This window comes from Ambystoma mexicanum, chromosome 8 (assembly GCF_040938575.1).
Source record: "Ambystoma mexicanum isolate Mex_15411 chromosome 8, UKY_AmexF1_1, whole genome shotgun sequence".
NCBI lineage: Eukaryota > Metazoa > Chordata > Amphibia > Caudata > Ambystomatidae > Ambystoma > Ambystoma mexicanum.
In genome coordinates, this window is record NC_090929.1 from 706,980,533 (window position 1) to 706,994,057 (window position 13,525).

Sequence of the window (13,525 nt, forward strand, 5' to 3'; positions counted from 1 at the left end):
AACACCGACTAAGCTACACGAATCGTATGAGACGTTAGTTACGCTGACCTCATGGACCGACCAATCTGAATCGGGGGTGAAGGTGGACAAAAATCAACTCATCATAATAAACACATATTGGAATCCACAGAAAATGGCAACCAAAATCTATTGCGCCAAAATGGCGGAAGTAATAGACTCACTCAACGCGGAGTACGAGAATGCGGATATCATTGTCTGTGGAGATTTAAACGCGGATTGTAGTGATGGGAGTAAAGAAAAGAAGTTGGAGAAAGTACAAGGAACGACCCGTGCGAGAGGTATTGCATGGGGGGCGTTGGTTAAACCAAGAAACCTTCATAACATCGCAGCGGTATTCCCCAACCAAAAGAATATTCCAACGTGGGAGAACATGAACTGCAAAGCAACACTGGACTATATTTTTGTGTCAACGGAGTTCTTACCAATGATCGAAGAGTACGAAGTCCATAGAACAATGCACAGTGATCATAATCTCCTGACATGCAAATGGCGAGGAGCACAAATGCAGAAGCGTGCATACAACTATAACCTGGAGTCTAATATCCAACAATCGAGAGTCCGTTTGTCGGAAGAAGACATTAGAAGAATAACAGATAAATATATACTCCCAGACGCAGCCAAGGTACAAGTGCCTGTAAATCGACCAAATTATCTTCCGCTGTTAATGCCATACAGAAAACCAGTGGGAAGTCAGGCAAGGAAAAAGCCAAGTGCAACACATGTCTATGACAAACAGGTGGTGGAAAAAAGAAAAGTGGTCAGGAGACGAAGAAAAATAGCTAAAAAAGAAGACCACAAGGAAGCCTAGGAAAATTGGCGCATTGAGACTAAGAGGTACAAACACTGGATAAAAAACCACAGGCTACAGTTGTACCAACAAGATGCCGAAAGTATGTTGAAAAGTCTCAGTTCCAAGAAATCTAGTGACTTCTGGTCAATAATCAAAGCAGCAAATCCTTCAAAACCACCAGAATTGGTAAATGCGGTTTCTGAGACAAGCTGGAAAACATACCTAACGGCCCAATTTGAACGCCCCAAGCCAAAAACAACTATCGAAAAAGGAGATCCAAAAGTCCCTTGGGTGGACATGGCGAAGGTTACCGATATCGAAAGGACAATCAAAAGCTTAAAAACATTGAGGGTGCCCGGGCCCGATGGATTGACCAATGTGGACCTGAAACAAGCTTCGAGCGCTTGGGCAGTCATAATAAGCAAAATCTTCACGCATTGCGCTCAAACAAAAATGGGACCCGGAAACATGGTTAAAGGCTATAATTGTGCCGGTGTATAAAAAAGGTGGAAGAGATAAACCGGAAAGTTATAGGCCCATAGCCTTGTTAGATATTGTGGGCAAAATCTACGCAACGCAGCTGCTGGTCCACTTTAGAATGTGGGCTAAAAGCGCACCCTGCTTTGACACCTTCCAGACAGGGTTTCAGAAAAATGGAAGTACGACAATAAACATCTTGATGCTACATATTCTGAAAGCGAAAGTAAGAGAAGGATCTCCTAAAGTTTACCTGGCGTTTGCAGACTTATCGAAAGCATTCGATAAAGTGGACCGAGAAAAACTATGGTCAAAACTAAGTGACTGGAAATGCCCAGCGTCCATCACGGGCCCGATAAAAGCTTTACATGACAACACAAAGATCAGGGTGAAACTGAGCAAGCAAGGCATCTTGTCGGAAGAGATTGCAGTCCAACAAGGTGTTAAACAGGGCTGCCCATTAGCCCCGGCCTTGTTCATCGCTTTCTTGGGGGACTACCAGAAGGAGGATGGAAAAGATAAGAGCTTTCCCACCGTAAATTGGCAATAGTAACATCTCATGTCTGCTTTATGCACATGATGCCATCATTATCGACCAAACGCCTATCGGGCTGCAACGAAAATTGACAAATCTGGCAAGCTATATGAGAAGAAATAATTTGGAAATTAATACATCAAAAACAAAAGTGCTGGTTCTCGAGAAAACCAGAAAGAAGAGATTGAAGGAGCAGAAATGGCATTTGGAGGATACAAAGCTGGAAGTAGTCGACAAGTTCAAATATCTAGGGGTGACCATGGACGGGTCACCGGCTGATAAAGCCATGCAAGACCAGCTATGGGACAAGGTGAAAAGACTCACAGCTCAAGTAAGATTGATTGCCAAAAAATTTGGGAAATTCTCCATAGTGCCAGCGATAAAGTTTTACAAGGCGAAGGTGGTGCCAGCTATTATATATGGTATGGAAGCCTCTCTCAACATGCCGAACTCCATATGGCAAAAACTGGAAGGCCATGTGTGGAAGTCAGTACTAGGTCTACCTAAATCGACCTCCATGTCAGCAATTAGAAGGGAACTAGGCCTGGTCTCCCTCGCATCATCGGTGGAACAAAGCAAGATGAGACTTTACAGAAAAATCATAATGGCTGATTCTTTACCAATATATGCTATGATCGCGGAAGAACTCAAAAACGGAACCTGTAAGGCACTTAATAACTGGGCAACAACAATCAAAGAAGCTCTGAAAGAAATATCTTGCTCAGAAGAAGATCTAAGAATAAATCCGAATCGAGTAAAAACAAAAATCGAGCTAATGGATTGGATTCGGACAATTGATACTGCGAGGGAAAATAAGTTACTCACACATCTCCCGCCGATGTTCAATAAGGTGAAAACGCCTTTGAATTACTGCATGAAATTTCCGAACAAAAAGATGCGAGGAACATTTTTGAGAGCCAGATTAAACCTGCTGATGACCCACCAAATCCTAGCAATTCGGTCACCGAAGATGGATAATAGATGTCGCTTATGTAAGGACAAGGAGGAAGTGGAAACACTGAAACATCTAGTCCTAAAATGCCCCAAGACGAGGACAAACAGAGACATATATCTTCAATCCTGCCTGCAAGGGGTGATCACGCTAGATGAAGAGGCGGTGTGGAATAGGTTAATCTCAGGAGAAACAACGAGATGGGCAATCACAACGGTGAAATTGATAGATCTGGCATTCGAAATGATAGCCAGCACACAGACTAATATAGTAGAAGGAGAGGAGGTGATGTCATCGGCATCTTCAGCCACCTTGTCTCTCTCTGGAACAGCTAAGAGGAAACAGAGCCCAGACATTGAGGGTTCGTGTTACTCGAACTTTAACCCAAGATTTTTTAACCCCGCAACCCCAGCATCGGAGCGCACAAGCGCATCTGTAGAAGAAAGGTTCTTGTAAAAATCGTTAAACTCTTTTCGATTAAATTCAAGTAATCAAAAAAAAAAATAAGAATGTTGATCTTGGTGCCTCAGAGTATTCTTCATTACTCTGCGCCTATTCTTCATCTCAGTATTGATGTTCTCAACATCAATACTTGTTACTTGTTACTTGTACTCTTCTTCGTCCCAGTTTCCACACAAGACTTGCATAGGTAGTCCTTACTCTTTCTCATCTCATTACTTTCTTGGGGGGGAGGGGAACAAATCCTCTACCCAACACAAATACATGGATCTGTGTGGGATTATGGGACCCTGTATAGGGTGGGAGGAGGAGGGAGGTTGGGATATGTTTTGGCATACTACATTCTATGGGGCAATCATACCTAGTCCCATAGGGGATCCCTCTCCATGAGATCCACCCTCTGAGTGCCACCCACAGGGGAACTATTAGGTAGCAGCCTCACCTCCCTGGCCTCATGGGAAAGGGCTCTCCCTAGAGAAGAAGGGGCGACATCTGAGGATTCATCACAATGGGTAGTTTTGATAACTTCCTGTGCCGCAATAGTTTACCAGTGCTTTTCACAAAAACTGCAAGAACTAATGAACAATGACAGCTATAAACATGGCAAAAATAAACCTCCCTGGACAGCTTCAGCTGGAGGTGGTAACCCTAATTTACATATATAACTAGAGAAAAAAAGGATTCTGTGCTGGAACTGATCTGCACTACATCTATCTATTTATATTTATAAAAGTGAAAATGTGTGGGTGGCTGGGTTTGTGGCAAAACGTTCTTCCTTATACAATTCCACATTGTTTCACCAATCTATACCAAATGTTGCATAGTTACCTGTTAGGACCCTCTGGACATTGCTGGCTACATGACATCTGGACACCCCATCCCTTTCCCTAGATTTAAGCAAAACTCAGAATTTGTGGGTTTGTTGCTTGGCGAAGCATCGTTCCTTATACAATTCCACACTGTTTCACCAATCTGCACCAGGTTTTGAATAGTTAACTGTTAGTACCCTCCGAACATGACTGGCTACATAACATTTGGACACCCCACACCTTCCCCATATTTAAGCACCTTCACTCATGAGATGGTTGCCTGAAATCGGCGAAACATCAATGTGGTCGCAGAAGGACCAGTCCTCAACCGTAAACTCCACGGTTTCTGGGACATTTTCGGGTAAGGTGTCTGACATACCTCGAGCTCTTAGCTGGAGGTGAATCAGGTGTCCCATGTGAAAACTTGTACTTTGCTGGTGCACAGACGTGCCGGTACACAGTAAGGCCAGCATGTTAATTCTGCACCTGTGAAGTCGTAATGAGGCCCAATGACCTCCTATAAAAAGATCGTTGTTTTATTCTGTACATGGAACTGACAATATAACTAAATCCATTAATCCTATATACAGCATAAATACATAAATACGGACATATGTGGAACATGAATTCGTAAGCATCATAAATTAAAATTAGACAATGTTTTGGGCTGTACAACTACTGCGAACAATAAAGCGCTACTTTATTATCTTTCTGCAGCTTCTAACAGGATTTCTATTTGGTTTCATTAAAATGTCACTGTTTCTGGCTATGCAGTTCCAGTGGATTTCATGTTAAAAAACATTGCTTGGGATTTTTGTTTAGGACAACCTAGTATAATCTAATCCTCGTTTAATGTTATGGTCAATACAGACCTGCTATGCAATATATACCCTCCTTCCTGCTTTGACTGGGTCATACTCTGCATTGCTGAAATAAACCACATTGTTTGGTTTCTCTCACTTTTGCCAAATTCTCCCACCATTCAGTTTGTCTGAAATCTAATTTCACTTACTTGGTTCTGGTGATCTGAGGCTCATGTGTGAGATGTGTACCAGTGGACAATCCGATGTCCTGTGACTCTTCTTCAGGATCCCCTTTTATGCAGGATATGTTGATTTTAGGCTTTGCACTTAACTCATTCCTGCATTTTCTCTTGTCGGGTGATGTGCCAATGCAGAATCTGCTGGCCTCTGACTCCTCTTCTGCTTTCCCATTAAGGGGTGATATGCCACTAGCGTTCTTGTCCAGATCAGGGTCTGCACTTAACTTGTTCCTGCACTTTCTTTTGCCGGGTGATATACCAATGCAGAATCTGTTGGCCTTTGACTGTTTTTCAGCTTTGCCATTGAGGGGCGATATGCCGCTTGGGTTTATGTCCATATGAGCCTCTGCACTGGATTCTGAATTGCGCTTTGCTTTAGAAAGGAATTTCATGACCTTTGGCTTTGCTCCTATTTCCCTGTCATGCATTGCACTACTGATTGGTGGTTCGCTGAAGGATCTGGTGTGATTCATCTCTCCCCCCTGCAGCGAGTGCAGATTTCTGCGAGGAACATGAGCAGTGTTGTCAAGCGATGTGCAGGAGCTCTGACAAAGTGAAGAAAGCCCATTCAGAGCAATATATGAAAGTGATGACACAGTTCACACATGTTTTAAGATACTTTCTTTAATTTAAAAAGCAAAAGGAATTTACCATGTTTAGTTCTTTGTCTTTCCTCTCCAATTCTAGGTTCAAGTCATGTGACGATGGTTCTTGGTGCAGCTTAGCTCTCCGTGCGCTGGTCATTGTGGTTCTACAAAAAAGAGATAATGCAGTGATATGTCAAAGCCGAAGGCCATGTCAGTGTGTGTGCCAAGGATCTGAAATGTTTATACTTGAGGAGTTCTTTCTGATGTGCTACTTGGAAATGCTCATTAAGTGATTCAAAGCTATTACTGACTCCTTCTGGTTACATATCAAATGACCTGAAACACTCAGATACTCAGCACAAAATAAAACAATGCTGTACTCTCAGAATATGAGCAAGATTCATCCTCAAGGTGGTATCAGAACTTGAACAAAAACTTCCCAGACTTTCAATTGGGTGCTAAAGACTCAGAGCAACTGCCTTGCTTGGGGAGTTCCTGGTACCCACACCTGAGCAGGCCCTAATGCACCTCTTTAAAGGGTGGAGATGCCAAATACAGCATTACAGAGAAGTAGGAGAGGATCCCTCTTTCATGGTATGGCAGCTGCTATCCTGTGTAGTTGCACACTTAGGGCCTCATCACGAGTTGGGCTGTATCCCGCCTGTAATAGTGCCCGACTGTAATAGCCTTAGCACCCACCGGTCCGGCTGTATTGATCACGGGTTGGGCGTTAACGGTAAATCCCCATTCCCCATTGGGTCCATTGGATCCAATGGAGCATTTTCAACAATAACACTGCAGGCTAATACAGTTGGCGGTAATACCGCCGAAAACAGGGATTTTCTCCTACAGAAAAAACTGGAGGTAACACAGCCCATTTAGTGCCCAACTCGTGATAGGGCCAGCCTTTAAATGCAGTGGTAATACCGTTACCACCGCAGTTAAGGGCTACAGCCCAACTCATGATGAGGCCCTTAGTGTGCACCAGTGCAGCAGATAGGTGAAGCTTTTACCTAACACCATGCACTTCACTGATATGTGCTGGGTGAGGGATACAGGGTGCTATGCCCATTACTCACTAGTGTAGACAGCAGCGTTGACACTACACTTGCTGAGGTCTTCATTGCCTCTGATGTGTGTATGTATATATATAAATAGAAATAAATATAGGCAGCAGGAAATGAATGAAAAATAACAGAAATATAAAGTAATCTGTTATAGAAGCGTTTTAATAAAGAACAAATGTTTGCGCAAGAGAGCAGCCAGCTTTGTGTTTAGTGCCCCACCTGGCACTTGTCCACGCTAAAACAACAACATATTGACATATATTTTATAGGGCAGTGGTCGCCGCCCTATAGTTAAGTGAAACCATTGTACATAGACTTTTCACAAATGTCTGTTGTTAATAACCTTTGACTCGCTGGACGGATTTGGATGACATGTTTCAAACAAAATGTTTGTCATGTGCCCCCCGCAAACTGGAAATTCTGGGAACAATTTGTTAAAAAATTAAAAAGACATTAAGAAAACAAAGAAACGCTATTTTCAGGCCTACTACCATTCATTTTCCCCATAGAGAAAAAGTGCAATTGTGGGAAGCCATAGCGCGAAAACATCTAGGTTAATTTGGTCCAAATCAAAGACAACTTGGGCTCAAAGCATACATTCCTTGACTGGTTTTGGGAAAAATCCGACCAGTCTTTTTTAAAATATTTGACAGAGAAGGGGGTGCCCCGTGCTCCTAAAAACTTTTATTTACCTCAAATGAAGCTTTGTAGCTGAGTCTGAGATGCTTTTCAGAAATTAAAAGCAGGTCTTTCTTCCCAATATTCTATTGCTAATAACCTTTGACTTGGTGGATGGATTTGAACGAAATTTTCCAAACAATAAGTTTGTCAAGGGTGCTCTCGAACTGGATGTTTTGGGGGCAATTCATAAAAGAATGAAAAAGAATTAAGAAAACAAAAAAATACAGTTTTCAGCCTACTCACAATCATTGTCACATGGGGAATAAGCGCAGTTATTGAACGGCCGTAGGGTGAAAATCACTGGTTTGGACCAAATAAGAAACAACTTGGGCACATAGTGTTAACTTAATTTCCTTGACTAGTTTGGAGTAAATCCAGCCAGAAGTTTGTAAAATATTCAAAACGTTTATATATATCGGTCTTGCTACTTTGCAACAGAGAGGCTCGGAGGCTTTTCATTATTTTTTTTTTCTCAATGTAAGCGATTCCTGCGATAAGCCAAAAATAAAAACTTACTACACTATTTGGAGGAGTCAAAAGGATGCAATCACGCTTTGAAATGAACTCCCTCATGAACTTAGACAGTCTAATAACCATCTCTCTCAACTTCAAAGAGAGACTCAAAACCCTTCTGTTTATCTAGTAACTCCCAGGGGAACACTGACTGTTTTCAACAACAGAGCTCAGTTGGCCTGTCCTTAGATGCTATATAAATACCAATACCCATAGCAATAGAAATCACATCAGAGGTCGGGAGTAAGAAAGAAGACACCATGTGAAGTTGGGGATTTGGAGATGGGTTGGGGAGCCAGTTGCAGTTACAACATTGTTTGGTTTATCTAAGGAAGACTGCAGGAATCTTGTGAGATTGCTACAACAACGCTGCAAGACTTGCTCAGACAAAATTGCGTCACACGAAGCAATGAGTGACAGAGGGTAATGGGAGAGGGCTAGTGAGGCAATCAGAGTTATTGGAAATGATTACTGTGAATTTATCGCAGGAATAAGGAGTTTAAAAAAAGGTTTGATATCTGCAGAACCTACATCTACTGGGCAGCGGGGCTTGGGTGTTTGGTAACAAACTAATGGTGACATGGCCAGTGGCGATGGCTAGTGGGCCCAAAAGAAAACTATTTGTGCAACATGTACAGTGGCCATGGCTAGAATGTCCCGGGAAAACTATAGTATAACAAAACCATTCAAATTCAGTGGAAACATCAGTTAAGGTGACCAAATTTAATGCAACAAAACCCTTCAAATTGAGAACTCGCAAGACAAGCACTCAAGCAGGTCCACCTTAACTATGCGCCCCCTGTTGCACAGCGTATGCCAACAATGATGACATCACACATGTCATCACCGATGACATCACTGATGGCATCACTAATGATATCACTGATTGGATCAATGATTACATCATATATGAAATTATTGATTATATAAGTTAGAATACTTTTTTCACCTCTTTAGATAAATATTTTATTTTCGTACACTTAATAACAACATGACATCGAAAAATACACTGATAGGAGAATCATATGAGTATGCGTGGAACATTAATTTGTCGAACTTATCAATATACAATTTAAAAGAACAATTTGTAGTGTCATATAAAATGGTTTCAATTTCATGTATTAGTAAGCAAATACAATTTAAATTTACAATTCTCCTTATAGTAATAACATTACATGAATACATTCATTCCTAAATGACAAGTTTTATAAAAAATAATCACAAATAAAAGAAAGCATGTACATGTGTGCATTGTTATAGTATAGTATTTAAGAATTTGAAGTTTGGCTAATATACACAAACATTTGCTACTTATACTACATAACTACATTTATAGAAAAGAAATTAAGATTAGAAAGTAAATATTTAATTATAGACATGTCTATTTTATTACTGATATTTTAGTCATTTCTTTTTAAAATAAATTATTAATTTGTTTTCCAATATAATATAACAATTACCTTCCAAAGTACATACATGCTTATATACTACTCTTCATTGTAATAATGTCTGTATGCACCTACACTTATGCACTGTCCATTACATTTAAGGAAACAAGTGCAGAATACAATGTAGTGAGTAAGTATGAAATATGTTCATATTTGTTATGTAGCAAAACAGTCATATTTCAAAACGTAGTTAATAAAATCAGTGATATCAGTGATATTATGCATGATGTCATTAGGAACACTATCATTGATGTCATCATTGATGTCATGTGTGATGTAAATAGTGGCCACCAGTGATGTCATCATTGTGGTCATTTGCTGCGGAACAGGGAGTGAATAAGTAAGGTGGACTTGGCTTAAAATACGAGTCCTGCATTTCAGGGGTTTTGTTGCATTAAATCTGAGCACCTTAACTCTCTCTTAACTAACGTTTTTTCACTGAATATATATATATATATATATATATATCACATGGCCACGGTAGTGGCCATGTAGTTATGGTTAAGTTGCTGTTTCTATAGGAAGAGCACTTTTTGGGCGGCTTATATATTACATGGCACGGTAGTGGCCATGTAGTTATGGTTAAGTTGCTGTTTCCATAGGAAGAGCACTTTTTGGGCAGCGTATAACTTCGCTCTCCCTGGATGAATCCTCACCAAACAAGTATTTGGGTCACTATAAATTTTTTTGAAAAGTTTGGTGAGGATTCGTCCTGGGGGGGCAAAGTTATAGGGGGGGTCCCAAAACTTTTTTTTTCCCATAGACGTAATGGGAAAACGAATTTGCTTGCGTCTACAACCCAAACCGCTGGACGGATTTTCACCAAATTTGGACCAGGAGCAGCAGCTTGGTCCGAAAGCGTGCTTTTGCAAATTTGGTGAAAATCCGTCCATTAGTTTTTTTTAAAATGACCAAAAAGTAGGTAAAAAAAATTAGTGATATCTGTGTTCGGTCCGCGGACGGACTTCCCTGTTCGCTCCGCGGACAGGACGGTGATTGGGTCAGCAGCTTGCGTGATGTCCGTGGACATCTGACATGCTCTCTCATTGGATGCGGTGAAAGTGTGCAGTGCGTCTGGCTTCAGAGATGCCCGCCATCTTTCTTTGCCGCATGAGAGGCTTTGTCAGGTCAGCAGGAGCGTGTCTGTCTCTTGTTCCTTCCATCCCCGCTCATGCCCGTGTCTGCACCACCCCCCGCTCATGCCCCGTGTGTCCTTTCTGTTCCCCCACCCCCGCTCATGCCCCGTGTGTCCTTCCTGTCCCCCCACCCCCACTCATGCTCCGTATGTCCCCTGTTCCTCCAGCCCTCCGCTCACGCCATCGCACACGGTGGCCAGCGGAGGGCCGAGGAGCGGGATCTGCCGAACGAACTCATGTACGTGCGGCATGTCTGTGTGTTTGTTCGTCCCCCCCACCCTCGCTCATAACCCGTGTGTCTCTATCCCTCCCCCCCACCCCCGCTCATGCCCCGTGTGTCTTTCTCCCTCCCCCCGCTCATGCCCCGTGTGTCTCTCTCCCTGCACCCCCACCCCCGCTCATGCCCTGTGTGTCTCTCTCCCTCCCCCTCACCCACGCTCATGCCCCGTGTCGGTGGCCAGCGGAGGGCCGAGGAGCGGGATCTGCCGCACAAACTCATGTCCGTGCGGCATGTCTGTGTTTTTGTTTGTCCCCCCAGCCCCCGCTCATGCCCCGTGTGTGTCTCTATCCCTCCTGCCCACTCCCCGCTCATGCCCCGTGTGTGTCTCTCCCTCCACCAGCACCCGCTCGTGCCCCGTGTGTCTCTCTCCCTCCTGCCACCCCCCGCTCATGCCCCGTGTGTCTCTCTCCCTCCCCCTACCCCCTGCTCATGCCCCGTGTGTGTCTTTCCCTCCCCCCACCCCCGCTCATGCCCCGTGTGTGTCTCTCCCTCCCGCCCACCCCCTACCCATGCCCCGTGTGTCTCACGCCTCCCACACCCCCCGCTCATGCCCCGTGTGTCTCTCTCGCTCCCACCCACCCCCGCTCATGCCCCGTGTGTCTCTCTCCCTCCCACCCACCCCCGCTCATGCCCCGTGTGTCTCTCTCCCTCCCCCCCACTCCCGCTCATGCCCCGTGTGTCTCTAGCCCTCCCACCCACCCCCCGCTCATGCCCCATGTGTCTCTAGCAATCCCACCCACCCCCCGCTCATGCCCCGTGTGTCTCTAGCCCTCCCACCCACCCCCCGTTCATGCCCCGTGTGTCTCTAGCCCTCCCACCCACCCCCCGCTCATGCCCTGTGTGTGTCTCTCCCCCTCCCCCACCCCCTGCTCACGCCCCATGTGTCTCTCCCCTCACCCCGTACTCATGCCCCGTGTGTCTCTAGCCCTCCCACCAACCCCCCGCTCATGCCCCTAGCACTCCCACCCACCCCCCGCTCATGCCCCGTGTGTCTCTATCCCTACCACCCACCACCCGCTCATGCCCCGTGTGTCTCTATGTCTCCCACCCACCGCCGCTCATGCCCCGTGTGTCTCTATCCCTCACACCCACCCCCCGCTCATGCCCCGTGTGTCTCTATCCCTCCCACCCACCCCCCGCTCATGCCCCGTGTGTCTCTATCCCTCCCACCCACCCCCCACTCATGCCCCGTGTGTCTTTCCCCTCAACCCCTACTCATGCCCCGTGTGTTTCTATCCCTCCCACCCACCCTCCGCTCATGCCCCGTGCAAATTGTACAAAGCAATAAAAGAGGGAATACAGGACAACACATCAATCCTGGCTTCTATGTCCACGAAAATCACCCAAATAGAAGGCTACATCACTGCATAAGAAGAAAGGAATATCGGACATCATAAAGGCTGGGAAAAATAAGTGGAGGACCTTAAAAAACAAATTGAGCTTTTACCAAGGGAGAGGGGCCAAAAGGAGTTGAGAACCATGAGGAATCAATCAGAAAAGACAGAACGACGAAATCGTGGACAACTCAAAGAAAAAGCAAGAGATAAAGGAAGCAAATGAAGAAAGTCCAAAAATCCAACACTTATACCCAATTAAATCGGGACTGCTTAACCACCCTCAAAGAAAAAGTCCCAGTGGTACTAAAAATAGCGAATAATGACAAGATTCAGAAATCGTCACCGGGAGAGAAGGCGAAGCAGCCGGAACCATCAAAGGCAAAGGAAAAAAAAATTAAAGAAAAACAAGGAAAGCCAAGAAGATACACCGAGAGTGACAAACAGAGATAAAATGAGGAGCTCCCCACGATCAGTAGAAGATTTCATGTGCGATACAAATTTGATGAATCTATCCCAACACTGGGAGACCGCCTCAAACAACTCAGTGATTGAGGTGAATATGGACCAACAAACAAAAGAACAGAAAGAACCAGAGAAAGAAATCGAGAACAAAGAAAACCCAAAAGCACAAACAAGTAAAGGATTACAAGAGGAACATGAGAGACAAAAGAGAACAGTAGTAGGGGAACAAAAAAAGAAGAAGAGGGAAGAGGGACTTAGGTCTCCTAGAGACCAAAGAATGAGACGACAAAGTCGACCACAGCGAATAGAGGCCTCCAAAAGCTCAAAGGATCATCGAAGAACAGATTCGCCCAAAGCAAAAAAACAGGGACGACAAAGTCCACCACAGCGAATGGGGGCTGCTAAAAGCTCAGAGGATCGTCGAAGAACAGATTCTCCCAAAGTAAAAAAACAGGGACGCATTTTCAAAGTCGAACAACTTGATACAAAAAAGGGATACATGATTCTGAACAGGAAGACGATCTTGAAACTAATAAGCAGAATGAATTCGCTGAAAAAGATAAAAACAGAAGAAATCTTGTTAGTAGAGCCATATCAAAGAGGAAAGATCGCAAAGGCTTACATCCATGTTAAAGAAACTAGCGTGCAACACACAGATGATAACGCAATCAGAGAAATGGAACAAAACGGGTTTGGGCTGACAGAAATAAAGAGAAAAACGCCAAGAGATAAGAAAGACCACCTCTACAACCAGAAAGGAGAGAGAGAATACCACTATACATCACGAACAGAAGAGCGTTATCGAGACAATAGAATCTGTAAAGGCTTAGAAAAAAAGGGTTATGACTCGGAGAGGGAGTATGTACGACCAGAGGATAAAAAACACAATAAAAGATGGTATGGTGAGGAGAAAAGCAAAGATAATAAGC

General features: G+C 44.0%; 1 protein-coding gene across 1 annotated transcript in view; it reads right to left on the bottom strand.

Annotated features, from left to right (window-relative positions):
• Positions 1-5,830, bottom strand: part of LOC138472459 (uncharacterized) — a 47,959-nt gene extending 42,129 nt beyond the window's left edge. The window contains exons 1-2 of the mRNA XM_069610640.1: positions 5,737-5,830; positions 5,056-5,630 (exon numbers count right to left, since the gene is read on the bottom strand). Of these exons, the coding sequence (XP_069466741.1) occupies positions 5,056-5,630; positions 5,737-5,829 (668 nt within the window). The 5' untranslated portion in view covers position 5,830. The remainder of the gene's footprint in view (positions 1-5,055; positions 5,631-5,736) is intronic.
• Positions 5,831-13,525: the final 7,695 nt, after the last annotated feature.